At 40.4% G+C, this 21355-nt stretch overlaps 1 protein-coding gene across 1 annotated transcript; it reads right to left on the reverse strand.

Annotated features, from left to right (window-relative positions):
• Positions 1-1282: 1282 nt before the first annotated feature.
• On the reverse strand, positions 1283-20687 carry meltf (melanotransferrin; the record flags this gene model as incomplete). The annotated part of the gene is made up of 16 exons (XM_080727491.1): positions 1283-1350; positions 1547-1739; positions 2033-2217; positions 2500-2567; positions 2881-3034; positions 3401-3595; positions 4474-4570; positions 5085-5236; positions 5373-5538; positions 14527-14711; positions 15580-15647; positions 16327-16477; positions 16950-17129; positions 18224-18323; positions 19534-19688; positions 20597-20687. 16 exons carry the CDS (start codon positions 20685-20687, stop codon positions 1283-1285), a joined length of 2208 nt encoding a protein of 735 aa, XP_080583617.1.
• Positions 20688-21355: the final 668 nt, after the last annotated feature.

The raw sequence follows: 21355 nt of genomic DNA on the forward strand, positions 1-21355 counted from the left end.
AGTTATAGTTTATTTGTTCAATTTGGATATGGGACTATATAGCACATGTTTATAATAAAAGAAAATCTATGTTTTTGAAACTAATGTAAATGAATGAAACTGAGCTCTACAACACAGATTTTCAGTGTTCACACACAGGTATTCAGTTTGAATGTCTGTTCACTTTCAACCAATAACAAATGAAGACACTCTAAAAGAAGTCTCCACGTTCTCCCCAAACTGATGGAACTTGTGACCAATGGATTATTGTACGTGCCAATTTGTGTTCCCAATGCTTGCAAAATGCAAACAGATGTTATCTGTGACTAAAAAGCATCCACGGTAGGTGCTCCTACTCAAAAGCACAAGATTACACTCAAATTATAAAATATAGGCTTGAAAACTAGAAGTGCTCATCATCTACAGATGGCCAGCAGAGCTGTATCATTAGCACATTTTGAATTATACAACACTATAATAACATGTTATCATCTAAGGCTAAGCACAAGTGAGAGAAAGATGTGATTGTAAGGGTATTTCTTTCTTTGTATCCAACCTTTGAGGAGAACATGTGAAACACACAGCCCATGGGCAGTCGCTCAGTCACTCTCTAAACTCCCAGCACAACTCTGTGTGGTGTGCAACACTAGTGCATATTCACTGATATGGCATTAGCCTTATTCTAGAAACATGGCCTACACTGAAGACCCATGTCTATTAGTAGTATTCACAGAGCCAGTGGCGGCAGAGCTTACAAAGTAAACAAACAATATCACATTCAAGCAGATTCATGTAACAGGCGGCAGCATATGCACTGATATGGCAGCTCAACCTCACAGCCACAGAATAATGTAACAGGTGGCAGCATATGCACTGATATGGCAGCTCACCCTCAAGTAAACAAAATGGTAGTGGCACCCTCCTCATCTCACATTGACTAGGTTATATAAACCCATAGGCAGCTTTCAACATGGTGTCCTCTACATTAATCGAACACACAAGCATGTAAATAATATACACGATAAGATGTACACAGATAATCAGACAGGGTCCAGGGAGGGAAGGAGGAAAGGGGACAGGGACTAGACTACAGGAAAAGATGGAGGAAAAAATGAAGGAGACAGGAGAGAGTATGGCGTGTCTCTCTCTCTCTCTCTCTCTCTCTCTCTCTCTGTGTGTGTGTGTGTGTGTGTGTCTCTCTCTCTCTCTCTCTGTGTGTGTGTGTGTGTGTGTGTGTGTGTGTGTGTGTGTGTGTGTGTGTGTGTGTGTGTGTGTGTGTGTGTGTGTGTGTGTGTGCACGTGTCTACATCCAGAAATTGGCCAACATGGAGCCGAGCAGAGCCACCAAAAGCAGCCACACAGAGGACATCACTGTACAGAAAAAGATGAAAGATAGAGTGAGACAAATGACTACAGTACAGCATTATACACTGCCTTTTATGCAAGCATGCTCAACTTTATATGATACAGTATATGAGTATAACATATATATTTAGCTTGCTTCTTCATTAGTGCAGTTATGTGTTTAAACCGTATAAACAGAATGTATGCATATGTGTGTGTTTACCTGCAGTGGTTGAATTACACTCCATGTTGACTAGGGAGTCTACGTAGCCCTGTCCCAGCCACTCCTCATAGGTCTTCCTGTCAGCCACGCCCACTAGACGGACAGTTGAATCTTTGAAGATGAGATCGGTGCCCTGATAAGCTGACGAGTCAAACATCTTAAATGCTGAACCAGTGTCACTGCTGAAATGCTTCTACAGAAGGGTAAGGGGTGGAATAGCAGTAAGATTGTGGGACAAAGGAAGAGAGAGAGAGAGAAGGCAAGACAGAGAGACACTATGAGAAAGTCAACATCATTAAAAACATCTAACAACCTATGACTGAAAAGGTGTATTTTGAGAAATATAGTATTAATAAGCTCCTGTGTATGAGCTTATGTATTAGAAAGAAGGGAACGTACATTTTATCAAGATAAGAGAGGAAAATATAAGGGGTTACAAATCAGTAGAACAAATTCTCCATCCCTGCACCCCTTCCCCTTCCCTACCTGTGCAGTGTCCAGTAGTCCATAGACAGCGTGGATGTTGGTGCTAGGCCGTACCATTACAGCATGGGAGGGGACCCTGGCCAGGTTACAGTGTTTGTACTGGCTGACCTCAGCCCTGCTGCCCTGGGAACATAGCAGCTGGAAATCAGTTTGCAGTAGATCATGAGCCCAGGCCTCACCTTTACCTACACAGAGAGAGACAGAAAATGATTATTAATATTTTTTTGCCATGCCACAAGGACAACAACACACATACATACATACTGTACAGTCACACGCACGCACGCACGCACGCACGCACGCACGCACGCACGCACGCACGCACACACACACACACACACACACACACACACACACACACACACACACACACACACACACACACACACACACACACACACACACACACACACACACACAGTATAAAGTATATAATATGTACTGTACATACACTGATGGTATCTTACCGTCAGTGTTGTCGAGGACAGTGGAGTGTTTGATGAAAGCCACATCTCCTTGTCCTTTAGCCATACACCTGGACAGACAGACACAATAAGAGACAAAGAGAGAGAGAGAGAGAGAGAGAGAGAGAAAGAGAGAGAGAGAGAGAGAGAGGTGGTGGGGGCTTTAGAACCTGTAATAATGACTTTCCATTTAATGGGTAATGTTATGAAATGCACCATGAAATAAAATAAGATGTCTACTGTCTGCTCTGCAGTGTATCATGCCAATTTCATTTATGTATTGAAATATTTGAAGCTAGGTGATGTAGGGAACCTACAACCTTCTATTTATGTCACAGGTTCTTATCCCCAGAAGAGGTTTTTGTGGGCATTATAATAGCCTACTTGAAAGCGCCGGTGTAACCGTCATACAGGTCCTTCCCCTTTACACATTTGTTGGCTCCTGACGAGTCTCCAATACACAGGCCACAGAGGTTGGATGGGAAACCATCTTGGTTTGCACCTGGCACACAGCTCTGCTTGAAGAACTGTCCCGTCGCTAGGCCCCATGGGAAACAAAAAAAACAACAAGTTAAACACTGGGTTTAACTCGAGATTTCATGTTTTTGGGGGGGATTTGGTGTATTGTCTCCAGGTAGGGTCAAGATTAAAATTGATTATAAAGTGTACAACAGTGTAAAAAGGAAAACGTTATGGTTGCATTTGATTAGGGGAAAAATATAGTTTTTGCTGTTATTTTCTTTTATTTGTAGCTTTCAAAAGCACAGAAACATGTTTTACCTGTATCCTCGGCTTGCAAGGTTCAACCTCCACTCTAGATTGATTTGTTCACAGGAATGACTTTAACAGACTACTCCAGCTCGATTTGTAAACCAAGATGGAGACAGACACACAAACCACTCACCTTGAGGTATCTGACATTGCTCGGGTCTGATCAGGCCTTTCTCCATCAGCAGTGCTATGGGAACGTTCCACCCGGCTGTGCGACCGTAGCCGGTGTGACAGGAGGACCTGCCGCGCAGATCCTCCAGGCGCTGGATGTCACGGTTACTCTTCTTCACCACAGCAATCGCATAGTAGATAGAACCATCAGTATCCGCTGTAGAGACAGAGAGGTGTTGACATTTGCTGCTGTTGCTGCTTTTTAAATACACATGGCTGCAGAGGATGATTCAATACACTGTTATGTTTTCAAGACCTTGAGACACAATCAAGTACAGCGGTGGAAAAAAAGTACTTGATTTTTTTTACTTCGGTTAAATCCAGAATTCAAAATGTAATTCTGCATAATGAGCACACTACTCATTATGCAGAATGTCCCATTTCACATGTTGAATGCATTGTGAGCTTATAGATCGCATATTTTCAAATGGCCAAAGTATAAGGTTCAAGTTTTTAATGTATGTTTTGTAATAATATTCAAAATCTTCAAAGTATAAACTAGTTACGTATTGCTGTGTTCATATACTTGTAGTGGATTAAAAGTACAATATTTGCCTCTGAGATATAGTGGAGTAGAAGTAAAAGTATTGAAAATTGGAAATACTCAAGTCTCAAGTAAAGTAAAATATCCTCAAAAGTGTACTTAAAGGGGAAGACCACCCATTTTCAATATTGAAATATGTCATTAATATACCTTAGAGGAGTTGTGTGGAAATAGAAAAAAAGTTCCACCTCATCTGTGTTGCCTAGAACTGGAGGATTGATTTGGGGGTTTGTATTGTAAAGTACAATGTGTGATGTCATCAAGTTGTACTTTACAATACAAACCCCAAAATCAATCCTCCATTTCTAGGCACAGAACACAGAACCTTTTTTTTTTATTTCCACACAACTCCTCTAAGGTATATTAATGACACAGTTCAATATTGAAAATGGGTGGTCTTCCCCTTTAAGTACAGTACTTTCCACCACTGATCAGGTATAGGCCATAGTGTTTCACAGTCTTGAACAAATAAGAGTCAGACTAGTCCTCACCAGTATAGCTCTCTCCTGTGGCAGGGACCAGGCCGTAATCTTTGCCAGCTGTGTATATGTCACCTCCATCCAGAGTAATGGCATCAGCTTCCTTGTTCTACACACGCACACGCACATGCACACACACGCACACGCACACGCACACACACACACACACACACACACACACACACACACACACACACACACACACACACACACATTGTAAACCTTTTCTTCTCGTTCTTGTCAATACAGTAGTAAAGGTTGTTGATTGGTTTATACAGTAGTTATATCAACCTTAGAGAAGGCTGATAACAAACCAAACGCCACCAACTACTTGGGGCGTTTGGGCCCAACTGGCCCAGATCTATGGGATGGTTTGCTGCTGATTTCATCCCAATCTATGGGATAATAACTTGGGGATCGGGTGGTCTGAGTAGACTTCAGGTGATCTATAGACGTACAGTATAGTTGCTTTGTTGTATTGACTGGATATCATTTATGATATCCAGTCATTTATGTTTTACTTTAAAGTATATCCAAAACAAGTTTTGTGTGGTCAATTATTATTTTATTGTATTCAAAAAGTGATCAAGTGATTATTATTATATGATTATGTTGGTTCTTACCTGGATTTTGCTCATGCAGTCAGTGTGAGAGTTTCCTTGGATACACTGGATGGATGGTAGCAGACCTTTATACGCGAATGCTGTAGCCATATCCACACACTTACTCTGCTCACTGGCGGTCAACACACACCATCGCAGGCTGGTTGGGATCGCTGCTCACACAAACACACACATGCACGAACAAGGACAAATTGAGGTAATGAGCCAGTGGAGCCAAGGGGAGACCTTGATATTTGAAAGTTTGAGAGACACTGGACTAAGCGATTGACAGCTATACAGTTATATTACCTGAGGGTGCACAGTCCATGGCTTTCAGGGCATTAGAATACCCTCTGCCCATCCAGACCATGGGATCCTCTGACTCTGCCTGCAGGAACTTGGAGGCTGAATTAGAGAAGAGCACAGTTCCGCCCCCATATGCCGTTGATGAGAAGATTTCGAAGTCGGACTTCAGCTGTGGCCAAAAAGTAACAAAAGAGATTTGGTCAGTCAGTGTCACACCTTGGCTGCATGTGTCTTGACAACAAGATTCTACACAGTAAAATCCAGAGTGTTAAGTAAACAGCCCTACAGGTAAATGTTGGACCATGCAATGCTTTGTTATGTATGTTGTTCCTTTTGATTGTTATTTGGGAAATTGGAAGCAAAGATATACAAAATAAAGATGCAATAAACTACAGATAAATCTACAGTGGTTGGTGGTGGTGGTCTCCTGTTTCTTTCATTGAGAAATGTAGATCCTGGTGTTGGGTAGGACCACTTGTACAATATCTCCTTTGGACAAGCAGGGATTACCTCTTGATGAGCTGTACTGTATATGTTTGGTCTCCCACTACATTTTATGTCCCAACAATTATATTACCTGAGTGCTCACACAGTCCACGCTAACCTTTTTGCTAAGTACTTTTTGTTTTGTTGAAAATCTGTTATTTTTGGTGATCAGTTATACAACTGTTGTATGATTAAAAAAATAACCTTTATTTACTTAGCCCAATGGTGGAGCTTAGAATCTGGTAAGAGATATGGTATATGGGATAGTTGACTGACAGACAGCACTTAACTAAAGCAGACCAAAGTTGCCAAAGTGTGTGCTGCTGATGTCGCCAGGTTGTTTAAGGCCTGTACATCTAAAATAAACTAGAAATACTGTTCCTTCGAAACAGTGTGGGCTCGATTCCAACCCAACAAATAGGATACTTTAAGGTACTGTAAGGTACAGTACCCTACAGTATTGTACTGTACCTTACTATACTGTACTGCACCTTACTGTACTGTACTGTACTGTACTGTACTGTAACTTACTGTACTTTACTGTACTCTACTGTACTGTACTTTACTGTACTCTACTGTAACTTACTGTACTTTACTGTACTCTACTGTACCTTACTGTACTGTACTTTACTGTACTCTACTGTACCTTACTGTACTGTACTGTACCTTACTGTACTATACTATACTGTACTCTACTGTACCGTACTGTACCTTACTGTACTGTACTCTACTGTACCTTACTATACTGTACTTTACTGTACTCTACTGTACTTTACTGTACTCCACTGTACCTTACTGTACTTTATTCTACTTTACTGTACTTTATTGTACTTTACTGTACTCTACTGTACTTTACTGTACTCTACTGTACCTTACTGTATTGTTTTGTACTTTACTGTACCTTACTGTACTTTACTGTACTCTACTGTAACTTACTGTACTTTACTGTACTCTACTGTACTGTACTGTACCTTACTGTACTTTACTGTACTCTACTGTACCTTACTGTACTGTACCTTACTGTACTGTACTTTACTGTACTCTACTGTACCTTACTGTACTGTACCTTACTGTACTATACTATACTGTACTCTACTGTACCGTACTGTACCTTACTGTACTGTACTGTACTCTACTGTACCTTACTATACTGTACTTTACTGTACTCTACTGTACTTTACTTAACTCTACTGTTCTTTACTGTACTCCACTGTACCTTACTGTACTTTATTGTACTTTACTGTACTTTATTGTACTTTACTGTACCTTACTGTACTTTACTGTACTCTACTGAACCTTTCTGTACATATTCTATGTGTTCTAGAGGTGTATATTGAGTGCATATACTGTAGGTTAACAATCCCAGATCACATCTGTCCTCCACTATGTCTATAACCAAGGCGTTCTTCTATGTGGCCACTCCAGACTGAGGAGTGGAGCATGACTTTTATTGTGTTTGTGGATCTGATTTGAAAATGCATTGGTTGTGATATCTCCCTGAAAACCAACAACAACCACTAATACGGCTGATTGTCCCTGCGGGTTCTAGGATATATACTGTAAATCCCATTGCCCGGGATCCTAAAACCTTATTCTTTTTAAGTACAATTTCTAAAACACTACAAAACATGTCTCAAAGACAAATACAAGCAAACGTCTCCACAGTAACTCAGTAACAGTTGTTTGTGTGTGTGTGTGTGTGTGTGTGTGTGTGTGTGTGTGTGTGTGTGTGTGTGTGTGTGTGTGTGTGTGTGTGTGTGTGTGTGTGTGTGTGCGCGCGTGTGTGCGTATGTGCGTGCGTGCGTGCGTGCGTGCGTGCGTGCGTGCGTGCGTGCGTGTGCACATTGTAGATCAACTTCATAGCAGTATTAAGTGGTCCATCTATGTTTTTTATTAATAATAAAATCTGCAAAGTAACAAGTAACTGAGGCTGTCAAATTCTGTATTTACTAGTCCTTACCCGTTCAAAGATATGAGCTCCGAAATGATGTGCAGTGTGTGGGTTATGGGATGTGCACTGTGCACACGGTATATGAGGGATGGAAAGTAACTTTAACTGGTACTTGCATGATAATATGTAGGAGCATCAATGTAAGAAATACCCGTTTCGTTTAATGGCTATGTGTGTGTGTGTGTGTGTGTGTGTGTGTGTGTGCAGCGGTTTGGACCGTGAGACCATCCGCAGAGTAGTCTGTGTTTCTTTTTGAGAGGGTCGGTCCGCCTGAAAAACGCGTTTTGGAACGAAACGGTTACGTTTTGCGCGTTTGTGACGCCCTCTACGGGTGGAATTGGAAATGCTTCTGGGGATTCGTTGAGTAAGCCACCCGCAACCTGTGGCAGAAATTCAGTGTTGACTCGACGTTTTGTTTGTGATTTATGGCTATTGTTTGCAAAACGGGCCCCTCCCGCTAACTTTGGAAGCCCGTTACGAACGAACGGTATGGACTATCAAAATATCCCTTGACTATGTTCATTGCATGGGTTCAGAGATCATGTGTACCCATTTTCGTGACATTTGAAGAAAATATGTAGGAAAAGGAGCAAAAAGTGTGTTTTGGAGAAAATTCAAAATGGCGGAAAATCTATCCTGACGCAAATGGGCGGGGCCTATATGGGGAGATGCGTATTGACCCAAGGAATCCAGGGAAAAAAGAATTTTAATTTTTCGACCTACGGTTCAAGAGTTACAAGGCAAGTAGGCCGTTATAGCGCCACCATGAGGCAGAGTGGAAATGCTTTTGGGGATTCGTTGAGTATGCCACCCGCGACCCTTGGTTAAAATTCAGTGTTGACTCGACAATTTGTTTGTGCTTTACGGCTATTGTTTGCGGTCCCATCCTGCTAATAACTTTGGAAGCCCGTTACGAACGAACGGTACAGACTATCGACATATCCCTTGAGTATATTCATTGCATGGGTTCATAGATCATGTATACCGCTTTTTGCGACATTTGAAGAAAATATGTAGGAAAAGGAGCAAAAAGTGTGTTTTGGAGAAAATTCAAGATGGCGGAAAATCTAGCCTGGCGCAAATGGGCGTGGCCTATATCGGGAGATGCGTCTCGACCCACGGAATCCAGGGAAAAAATAATTTTAATTTTCCGACCTACGGTTCAAGAGTTACAGGCCGAAACGTAAAGTGGACTGTTATAGCGCCACCATGAGGCCAACTGACAAAGTTATTTTTTATTTAATCCTTGATATCATTATAAATCTCCTCTCAGAGTTTTGTAACTGTAGCCCCTATGGTTTGCGAGAAAAAAATATTGAATGTGAGTTTTTGCGATTCCCATTATAAGTCAATGGGAAAAATTAATTCACTAATAAATTAATATCAATTAAACGATTTGTGAAAGTGAAAAAAGGGCTTCACAGTTGTGTCAGGTGTGTTCATATGCTAATGGTGATGCGATTTCAGATCAATTGCTCCAGCCACTGAGGAGAAACGCTGTGACAGACAGACAGACAGACACTCAGACACTCAGACACTCAGACAGACATTCGCTAAATTATATGTTAGATAGTAGAGTATATGTAACAAAAATGGAAAGTAGAGTAAAAGTACCTCAAAATTGTACTGTAGGTACAAGTACTTGTATATACTTGAGTAAATGTACTTGGTTACTTTGCAGCACCACAGAACAGCCAATGACAGACAGGCCTTTAATCACAGCTGTCTCAATCAGTAGAGTGGAGAGGGACATTCATAGATATTTGTAGTTTTAACTCAGAATATATACATCACAAAGCTTAGATATTTGGATCAAATCAGAGAGCAGACCTGTGTGAACGCAATGATATAGATAGCATATCTGAAGTGTGAACACTGCAGCCACAGCGCCTTAACATAAACATGGGTCTATTATCCTTCTCTCCACTCTGTCCCCACTCACTAAACCCATTGGAAATGCATTGGGTGCTTAAAGTAAAACATTTTTATTTTTTTATATTTATACTACAAAACATTTCAAAACGAAAAATACAAGCACACGTGTCCTCAGTAAGCTGAACACATAAAAATTTGAATGGTGTTGAAAGGTGTAAGCGTTTAAGAGATGAAGCGCGCCAAAGTTTTGAGGAGATACTGACTGACTGATAGATAAATAAATAAACTAGAAATACTGTTCCTTCGAAACAGTGTGGGCTCGATTCCAACCCAAAACAATAATAGTAAAAGTGTCAAGTTCCCAGGCAATGCTCTCTTTCATTTTACTGACGTAAAATGGTAATGCAAATACAATGTAGACAAGCAGTGTTATTACATGAACTTAAAGGACCAGGTCACCTTTGGGATAACCAGATCTTATTTTATTGTTGTGTGGGGACACGATCAACACAATGTTGAGTTATTTTTTGTGTTCAATCTGTGTTTTTAGATATTTCAGTATGCTACAACTGGTCATATGATGCATTTTGCATCATATGATGCATGAGATGATGCAATATCATGCTACAAAGCATCATATGACCAGTTGTAGCATGCTGAAATAATAAAATATCTAAAAACACAGATTGAACACAAGAAATTACAGGATTGTGTTGATCGTGTCCCACACAACAATAAAATAAGATCTGGTTGTCCCAGAGGTGACCTGGTCCTTTAAAGGTATGGACAATTAAATCAAAATAAAATTAAAATATAATGTGGACGGGTAACCAACAACAAAAGTTCGAGACCAGTAGCATGTTGGGAACTGAAGTTATGGCTGTTTAAAGCCTGGGAAGAAAGATGGGGAACCTGTGTGTGTGTGTGTGTGTGTGTGTGTGTGTGTGTGTGTGTGTGTGTGTGTGTGTCTGTCCTAGGGGTCCCTGAACTACACTTTGCAAACCAGCAAACCACATCAAAGTAATAGTACGCAGATGGTCCTAATATTGACAAGCTTTTTAAAAACAGCAGATCTACAAGATCACAACATGTCGCAATGTCACATTGTAGATCAGCTTCTACGTGATTCATCTACCGTATGTTTTGTATTAATAATAAAATCTGCAAAGTAACAAGTAACTAAAGCTGCCAAATGCAATTGCAGTGGAGTATAAGTAACAAAAGTGTAAAGTAAAAGTTGGTATACAGTACGGGACATGCTGATCCAAATGCATATGGGATATACTAGGATTCAAATGCAGACAGGCTGAAATTCATGGCTTTTAAAGTGTTTGGGGTGTGGTTTTGCCAGGTGGGTCCACTTCGGTTGATCGTCTGATTTGGAAATGCATTGGTTGTGATATCTCCCTGACAACCAACAACAACCACACAGAGTGCCCCTGCGGGTTCTAGGATATATACTGTAAAGCCCATCGCCCGGGAACCTTATTCTTTTTAAGTTAAATTTCTAAAACACTACAAAACATGTGTCAAAGACAAATACAAGCAAACGTCTCCACAGTAACACAGTAACAGTTGTTTGTGTGTCAGTGTGTGTGTATGCGTGTGTGTGTGCGTGTGTGCGTGCGTGCGTGCGTGCGTGCGTGCGTGTTAATAATTATTATTATTATTAATAATAAAATCTGCTAAATAAAAAGTAACTGAAGCTGTCAAATGCTGTATTTATAGTAGAGTATAAGTAACAAAAATGGAAATTAGAGTAAAAGTACTAAAAATTGTACTGTAGGTACAAGTACTTGTTTGTATATACTTGAGTAAATGTACTTGGTTACTTTGCAGCACCACTAGCCTTACATTAAGACGTCTCTGCCGAGACTTTCGCATTGTCACTGCAGGGCCGACTTATGTAAGGCTACATCACCACAGAACAGCCAATGACAGCCAAGCCTTTAATCACAGCTGTGTCAATCAGTAGAGTGGAGAGGGACATTTATTTATAGTTTTAACTATAACTATAGTTTTATACATCACACAGCTTAGACATTTGGATCAAATCAGACAGCAGACCTGTGTGAACGCATTGATATAAATAGCATATCTGAAGTGTGAATATTGCAGCCACAGCGACTTAATATAAACATGGGTCCCTTTCCTCTGTCTCACTCTCTCCCCACTCACTAAACCCATTGGAAATGCATTGGGTGCTTAAAGTTAAACATTATTATTTTTTTATAATTAAACTACAAAACATTTCAAAACCAAAAGTACAAGCACACGTGTCCTCAGTAAGCTGAACACATAAAAATTTGAATGGTGTTGAAAGGTGTAAGCGTTTAAGAGATGAATCGCGCCAAAGTTTTGAGGATACTGACTAGTATAGTATAGAAATAAATAATGAAGATAACATACGTGTGCTCGCCTTCCAGGCGAGCCCACAACTAGAAATACTGTTCCTTCGAAACAGTGTGGGCTCGCTTCCAACCCAACAAATAGGATACTTTAAGGTACTGTAAGGTACAGTACCTTACAGTATTGTACTGTACCTTACTATACTGTACTGCACCTTACTGTACTGTACTGTACTGTAACTTACTGTACTTTACTGTACTCTACTGTACTGTACCTTACTGTACTTTACTGTACTCTACTGTAACTTACTGTACTTTACTGTACTCTACTGTACCTTACTGTACTGTACCTTACTGTACTGTATTTTACTGTACTCTACTGTACCTTACTGTACTATACTATACTGTACTCTACTGTACCGTACTGTACCTTACTGTACTGTACTCTACTGTACCTTACTATACTGTACTTTACTGTACTCTACTGTACTTTACTGTACTCTACTGTACTTTACTGTACTCTACTGTACCTTACTGTATTGTTTTGTACTTTACTGTACCTTACTGTACTTTACTGTACTCTACTGTAACTTACTGTACTTTACTGTACTCTACTGTACTGTACCTTACTGTACTTTACTGTACTCTACTGTACCTTACTGTACTGTACCTTACTGTACTGTACTTTACTGTACTCTACTGTACCTTACTGTACTGTACTGTACCTTACTGTACTATACTATACTGTACTCTACTGTACCGTACTGTACCTTACTGTACTGTACTCTACTGTACCTTACTATACTGTACTTTACTGTACTCTACTGTACTTTACTGTACTCCACTGTACCTTACTGTACTTTATTATACTTTACTGTACTTTATTGTACTTTACTGTACTCTACTGAACCTTACTGTACTTTTACTGTACTCTACTGAACCTTACTGTACATATTCTATGTGTTCTAGAGGTGTATATTGAGTGCATATACTGTAGGTTAACAATCCCAGATCACATCTGTCCTCCACTATGTCTATAACCAAGGCGTTCTTCTATGTGGCCACTCCAGACTGAGGAGTGGAGCATGACTTTTATTGTGTTTGTGGATCTGATTTGAAAATGCATTGGTTGTGATATCTCCCTGAAAACCAACAACAACCACTAATACGGCTGATTGTCCCTGCGGGTTCTAGGATATATACTGTAAATCCCATTGCCCGGGATCCTAAAACCTTATTCTTTTTAAGTAAAGTTTCTAAAACACTACAAAACATGTCTCAAAGACAAATACAAGCAAACGTCTCCACAGTAACACAGTAACAGTTGTTTGTGTGTGTGTGTGTGTGTGTGTGTGTGTGTGTGTGTGTGTGTGTGTGTGTGTGTGTGTGTGTGTGTGTGTGTGTGTGTGTGCGTGCGTGCGTGCGTGCGTGCGTGCGTGCGTGTGCACATTGTAGATCAACTTCATAGCAGTATTAAGTGGTCCATCTATGTTTTTTATTAATAATAAAATCTGCAAAGTAACAAGTAACTGAGGCTGTCAAATGCTGTATTTATAGTAGAGTATATGTAACAAAAATGGAAAGTAGAGTAAAAGTACCTCAAAATTGTACTGTAGGTACAAGTACTTGTATATACTTGAGTAAATGTACTTGGTTACTTTGCAGCACCACAGAACAGCCAATGACAGACAGGCCTTTAATCACAGCTGTCTCAATCAGTAGAGTGGAGAGGGACATTTATAGATATTTGTAGTTTTAACTCAGAATATATACATCACACAGCTTAGATATTTGGATCAAATCAGAGAGCAGACCTGTGTGAACGCAATGATATAGATAGCATATCTGAAGTGTGAACACTGCAGTCACAGCGCCTTAACATAAACATGGGTCTATTATCCTTCTCTCCACTCTGTCCCCACTCACTAAACCCATTGGAAATGCATTGGGTGCTTAAAGTTAAACATTTTTATTTTTTTATATTTATACTACAAAACATTTCAAAACCAAAAATACAAGCACACGTGTCCTCAGTAAGCTGAACACATAAAAATTTGAATGGTGTTGAAAGGTGTAAGCGTTTAAGAGATGAATCGCGCCAAAGTTTTGAGGAGATACTGACTGACTGATAGATAAATAATGAAGATAACATACGTGTGCTCGCCTTCCAGGCGAGCCCACAATAATGAAGATAACATACGTGTGCTCGCCTTCCAGGCGAGCCCACAATTATGCCCAAATAATCACATTCAGGTAAACATACTACAATTCATAAAGAATGATTTGGGAATGTACTGTATTTCTCATGTAGCCTAAGCATTTCAACTTGAGATCCTTATTTTGTGATTAAAAATAAAAATCTAAATGTAAAAAAATATATGTATAAGAAAATAAATAGCAGAACTCGCGGTGCGTTGTGAGCTTGTAGATCATCTCTATTCGTAATTGTATAGGGCTTAAAGTGGTCAAAAGGTGCCTGCATGGTGCAGAGACGTACCACCCCCTCATTCAGCATGTTGTACACCACGGAGGGCGTGATGCCGTCACGGACTACAACGCCACGTCTGGGGACACGGACCAGGTGGCATCGGCGCCAGTCAGTTATAGGAGCTCTGGTCCCATCACGACACAACAGTTCATAGTCTGCAGACTTCAGACCCGCAGCCCACGCCGGACCTTTACCTAGTGGAGAAAAGAAAAAAAAGACTGATTAACCAACAACTACTGTATCTAGTTAGGTTAGATTTTCAAAGTGACTAGATCTTTATGTGAATGACCACCTATGAATTAGGTAACACATAGGCCTACGGTAAACCATCATCCATCAACCAATTAGACCAAATTGGGGTCCAGGGACCCTCGGGTTCCTCGAGGGGCTTCTGAATGGACCCTTTAAACCAGGGGTTTTCAAAGTAGAGTGCCATGATGCCAGTCCAGGGGTGCCGCGAGATAATTTGATAATATTTGGAATTCATCAATATCACTACATCAATATCACTTAACTATGCTTAGTAAAACAGATCTGATTTGCACTGTACTTGATGAGTTCTTTTTCCCATCTATGACAACTCTCTTCACCAAAAATAGCAGATCTACAAGCTCACAACACGTCACGTTGTGACACGTTGTGACGTGTTGTGAGCTTGTAGATCGGCTATTTTGGGTGAACCTTCCCCCCAGAATAATTCAAGTGGTTAAACGTCAAGTATAAAGTTATTTTCAGTCAGTTCTGATGGAAACAGCGATTTCTCCAATAGAATGTAAGATTCTAAAACATAACAGTGAAAACGTTATTAACAGGGGTGACCTGAGTCAAAAAAGTTTGAAAACCCCTGCTTAAACTAAGGACTGAAACATAATTAGCCAGTATGCCCCTCCCAAAAAGCTTTTGTCCAATGCTAGCTTAGAATAACTTCCTGCTTGCCAAGGTTTTCCTTGGCAACAGCCTTGGCAAGCTGCCGGTTGCTAAGCTAGCATTGGACAAAAGCTTTTAGGGGAGGGGCATAGCTACTGGCTAATTGGGAGCTAACAAACTGAGTGAATTAGTTACCGTCTGTGTTCTCAAAGACAGTTGTTTCCTTGATGAAAGCCACATCTCCTGGTCCCTCAGCGAGACACCTGTACAGAGAGAAGCCAGCAAGCAGTGCAAGTTAAGAAGTACACGCAAGTCTATGACAGAGTGGTCAGTAACTATTACTATGTTCACATATAGCTGTCTAAGACTGTTTAGTCAGGGGATATTAATAAAACCTGGGAATAAATTCATTACCAAACTATTTCTTCACCAATGTGTTCGTAAAGGTGTCTAGTAACATATCTAACAAAGATTGAAATTCAAAATCCCTAGGAGAATCTTTGACAGCTAGGGTAATTCTGGAGCTCATTCACTTACTATACACTATACTATAAGGGAAAAAAATGACTCCCAAAAAATATGCTTTAAGTAGCATGTGAGGGGTTTAACTAGGTGTTTTTAATTATTCTGAATCCATTGCAAGCATTTGTTTTGCACTAAAAACATTCATTGGGCTAAAAACAGCCCCAAAAACAATGGTTTAGTGATGAGCCATCACTTTTCACAGTTGTATGGGGTCCATTTTTGGCCCAAGGAATGTATTTCAATCTTTGTTAGATATGTTACTAGACACCTTTACGAACACATTGGTGAAGAAAACTTTTGGTAATGAATTTATTCACAGCTTTGACAGGTATTCTGATAATATTCCCTGTCTATGTTCCTGTGTTTAAGAAAAGAAAACAAGGAGGATGAAACCTTATAGCCTGTAAAGATGTCTACCTGAAGGCCCCCGCGTAGGCAAAGTATCGCTCCTTGTCGCTCCAGTCACATTTGAACTGTCCATGGTCATCTCCTACACACAGCTGACAAAGGGATGGTGGGTCGTCTTTGGCCCCGGGGATACAGCTAGCGTTGAAGAAATCTGCAACGCCTGATTGTGCGCGCGCGCACACACACACACACACACACACACACACACACACACACACACACACACACACACACACACACACACACACACACACACACACACACACACACACACACACACGTTTATGTGCACAATATGAATAGAGCAGACTGAGCAGTTGTAATTTACTGGTGCAACGCAAGTCAAGAAATGCATTTTTAAATGCATTTTTTGGCACTACGTTTTGAACCCTTTAAAACCGGGAAAGCATCTGTGTCATTTTAGATGTTAACCACTCAAAAATAGCAAATATACAAGCTCATAGTGTGTCACTTTGTGCCGCACTGTGAGCTTGTAGAGCTGCTATTTTTTTTATCATGAAACTGTGTGCAAATCTTCGAATATATATATTATATATTTTGGGGGTGAACTATTCCTTTAATGGGTTAATTGTGTCTGTGTGTAAGTTTGTCATGTTTACATGATGTCTTACTCTGTTCAATGCTGCAGCCCATCCTAGACATGATGCCCTGATCTATGAGGTATCCTAAAGGCATGTTCCAACCAGCGGTTCTGCCTTTCCCAGTGTGGCAGCTCTTCTTCCCTGCCAGGTTGTTGATGTTGATGCCGACGTTCGACTTTTTCACCACAGCAAGTGCGTAATACTGCGTGCCTGTATCTGAATCAGGAACAAACCAAGTGTTTAAAGGTTAGAGATATTGAGAGAAATGGCTGCAAAGCAGAAGACCCGCAACATTCCAGGTTAAATAAAAGTATTAAGGTGCACGGCTCAGCAATGTCATGAAAGTAAGGAAATAGCCAGCACACAATGAATGTCCTTTTGTTTATTTACCTCTCATGGACAGAGAAAAACAGACGTGTTTAAAGCCAATAGGTAATCCTCAGCGTTGTCAACGCGCCCGTTGCTGTCCGTGAGAGGTAAATAAAAAACTATGTGAAAAGGAGGTTAGAGAGATAAAACTCTAACACGTAAATATGTGTGGAAGTCAACACGTTGATTTTTGTTTGCAGACTGGCACAGTGCCAGTGAGCGTAACAAGGCATAATTTATATTTTTACCTAAATATTATGAGTCAGGCTGATAATGCTGCATATAAACATAGAGGGGAGCTTGGCACTTGTAATGTATCAGCAAATTATTCATGTGTCATAAACATACTGTAAACTATCAGCCCTGGTGACTGGTCTGTGGTTAAAGTTATAGGCATGGACCTGGGATTTCTGATTAAATGTTTATTGTTAGAAGTTATGATAGAATGTCTGACGACACCTGTTAAATATCCTGGATCAGAGAACAGCTGCATGGTCTACTAATTATGAGTCAGCAATATAATTCTAATGATAAGGTCGCTCCATATCTCTCTCACTCTTTTTCCATATCTGTCTAAAGGTGATTGTTCCCAATAAAAAAGAGACAGCAGATAACAGAGGGGTACCGGAAAGTTCCAGTTCTACTGACTTGATACAGAATTCCTAGTGTCAGCAGGACTATATTCAGCTCCTGCCAGGTTGGGACTACAGATTGAAATTCACCAGTAGCTAAATCTGGTACAAAGCATAATTCTCTTTGTTGAAGTTTCTCTTATTTTGTATTTGGTCCCTGATCGGTCAGCCCTCTAAACTTTAGGCTATACACTTATCTGATTGACTGCTGCTCTAGAACAATCAATTGCGATCCATGAATGCTTGATGACTCTATAGGGTGACAATGTGGCCTATTTCTCTTTTACTGGTTTGTAGTCTTACCATCAGTGGTTGATTCTCCAGCAGCCATTTTAAGGGAAGCAGTCTTTCCCTGAGCGTAGATGTCAGATGCGGACATGGATAATGTATCTGCTTCCCCTCTCTGAAGGAACAACATAGAGCAGACATGTAAATGTTTAAATATGGCCACAGACATTGTGGGCTTGGCAAATCATGATCACATAAACAGCTCTGGGACAAGCTGTGTGTTCTTCTGTACAGTACAGATCTGAGCCATCAGGAGCAGTCTATTCTTATGGGGGTATGAATAAATAATAAGTATTTAAAATGATTTAGAATGAAGTATTTAGAATTTGGTGCCTCAGTTAATGATGTAACCTCTAAAAGTTTCAAGTTCACATTCTCAAGACAACACTATCGTTTCCTCAGTCAAGAGTTAAAGGTCCCATGGGTTGTAAAATGCTCCTTGATGAATGCACCTTTTGAACCGCATGCTGTCCAGTGCTGATCAATTGGTCATCTATTAACAGGAACCATGCTAATAATTGTGCCTGTCTGTAGTAGTGTTGTCAAAAATATCGATTTATCAAAAAGTATCGATTTTGAATATAGGATTGATTTTCAATATGACTTTTCCATAGTATCGATTATATTGATACTCAGTTTTTACCTCTCTCGTTACTTTTATGTGTATCCTTCCTACTTTGGCTTATTCCCAGTTATTTTAAAGGCCTATTCGTACTTAGAATGTGAAAGCATTCAAAGGCAGGCCTTTAAAATTGCACTACCATCTACCTCAAGAAGTTCTGTATTTTTCTTTAAATAAAAATAAACATTTTTGCACAAAAAAATCGCTGTGGTTGCGTGGTATCGAAAATGTATCGAGTATCGACATTTTTCAAAATATCGTATCGAAGTTAGAAATACAGTATCGTGACAAGCCTAGTCTGTAGAGTGCTTGCCATTGAAACACAATGGCTTGGTAACTAAGATGTGTGGTAAATACTGGAACCTGACAGTAGGTGGCGCTCACCCTCAGCAATTCCCCTCCCCGGGCTCTAGCATATTGTAAAGAGAATAGACACCCTCATTGCTTGGCTGATACCAACAATATAAGCCACTTCAACCTACTTAGTATATGCTAGTGTTCATAGTGCATAACCTTTTTTCCAAGGCTATTGGCTTGGGTTTTCTCTGTTGCCTGGGATTTCTGTCCAAGTGATCAAAGCTTGTGCTATTGGCCCTGAAATAATTATGTGGGTCAGCCATAACGTTTACATACATGGTGAGAATTTACAACTTGATGCTAATAGTTTGACTTTAACATATGTTTTCACAAGTTCACAACTGACCTGCAGTTTCTGAACGCAGCCTTCAACATTGACTCCATTGACACAGTTGATGGTGGGACGAATGGAGACGGCGGTAAAAGCCTGTGCCATGGCCGTGCATTTTCTCTGCTCTTGTTCTGAGACGGTACACCATTTGATGTTCTTCTGACCAGAGACTGGGCAAGGGAGCGACAGAGGAAAGAAGAAGAAAAGAAAGAGTTAGTAGTAAAGATAAGATAACGAGAAACAGAGGAAAGGTTAACAAATATGTATGCAATGTAATTCTTTGCAGTGTTCTTTGCTGTCATTTTCAAAATGTGTGAACTTTTCTGAATTTCTAAAAGCAGACACGAAGAACATTACCCCAATGTCTTTGTAATAATAACTAGACAAAAGCTATAACTAAGCTATAAATAATGAATAATGTCACAGCCATATTACCACACAGGTAGCAATTTGAATATGTACAGTATAGGCTATGTACAATGTACATTGGTCATTTTACCAACAGCGACAAGAAAAGCCTTTTCCTTATGATACTTATATTCCTTATAGCCTACATTACAACATCAGACATGAGACAATAGACAACATATTCAGCTAAAACAAAACAAAAACCCTATGCAGCAGGTTAGTGACTGTGGTAGTAAAAGTTTTGTTACCTGTGTGTAATATTAATAGTAGGGATACGAGCACTCTCCACGTGGCCATGGTTGTATCCTGATGGTGAAATGGTCCTGTTTCTCCTTTCCTCTCTTTTATACCTTCTGCTGGTGTCAAAGTGCAAAGACCAGAGTCCAAGATTCCACCTCCAGGCCACGCCTGAACATGTAAAATATAGCTGTACTTCCAGGATACTGCAGCACGACTGTCAAAGTGATGCAATTTCTGTATCACGAGACTCCCGCTTGTAGTTATGTTTCTGGCTACATCACTGTGTGGATGTAGCCGTGCTTTCAATGTAGTACAGTCATCGTCTGTGCCACCCGCTTCTACCTGGCATGACACGTCTCTGCTAGTGGGACCTGGCTCTGGGCCAAGGCCAGGACAGGACAGAGAAGTCCTTTGACAAGCAGGAGTTCACCTCTCCCTTCTTCTCTCCTCTTTTCCCCTTCCTCCTCTCCTGAGAGGACATGGCTCTCTCCTACTCCACTCCTCTGCCACCATCCTCCCATTTCTTCTACGTTTCTTTTATTTCTCCATCTCTCTTCGGTCCTTTCCTTTCCCCTACTGTCCTTTCCTCCCCTCTCCATTCACAGTGGTTTTCCATGGTGCCCCCGTTGTTGCACAACAGCAACAGACCACTGGAAATTAACTGGAAATAAACCAAGCTGACTCATATGCTCTCAATATTTCTGCTACTCCCAGAAAAACAAGCATTATGCTATTGCAACTTTTTCATTAAGCCAATTCACTTATTTTGTTTAGTCTCTGTCACTGCTGTGCTGACCCCTACTGTTGATCTTAGGGAAGGAGTAGACAACCATGTGTCTCCTGCAATACACATGAAGTTACAAGACACTTCTTTTCACCTGACAGAGGAGTTGAGTTGGGTGTAACGCATGTGGTGGAACATGCTATCCTCCTATGAACAGGTGCAACGCTGCCCCTACTTACCTGTAGAAATAGGTTGGCCTAGTGGAGTGACAGATGTCACTGTCATGTCAGTATCATGGATCATGATCAGTATCATGATCAGAATCGTGTCAGTATCATGATCAGCATGGTCAGCATCATGGTCAATATCATGTCAGTATCAGGTCAGTATCATGGTCAGTATGGTCAGTATCATGGTTAATATCATGTAAATATTATTGTCAGTACTAGGGTCAGTATCATGGTC

Source organism: Nannobrachium achirus (assembly GCF_963921795.1).
Source record: "Nannobrachium achirus genome assembly, chromosome: 1".
NCBI lineage: Eukaryota > Metazoa > Chordata > Actinopteri > Myctophiformes > Myctophidae > Nannobrachium > Nannobrachium achirus.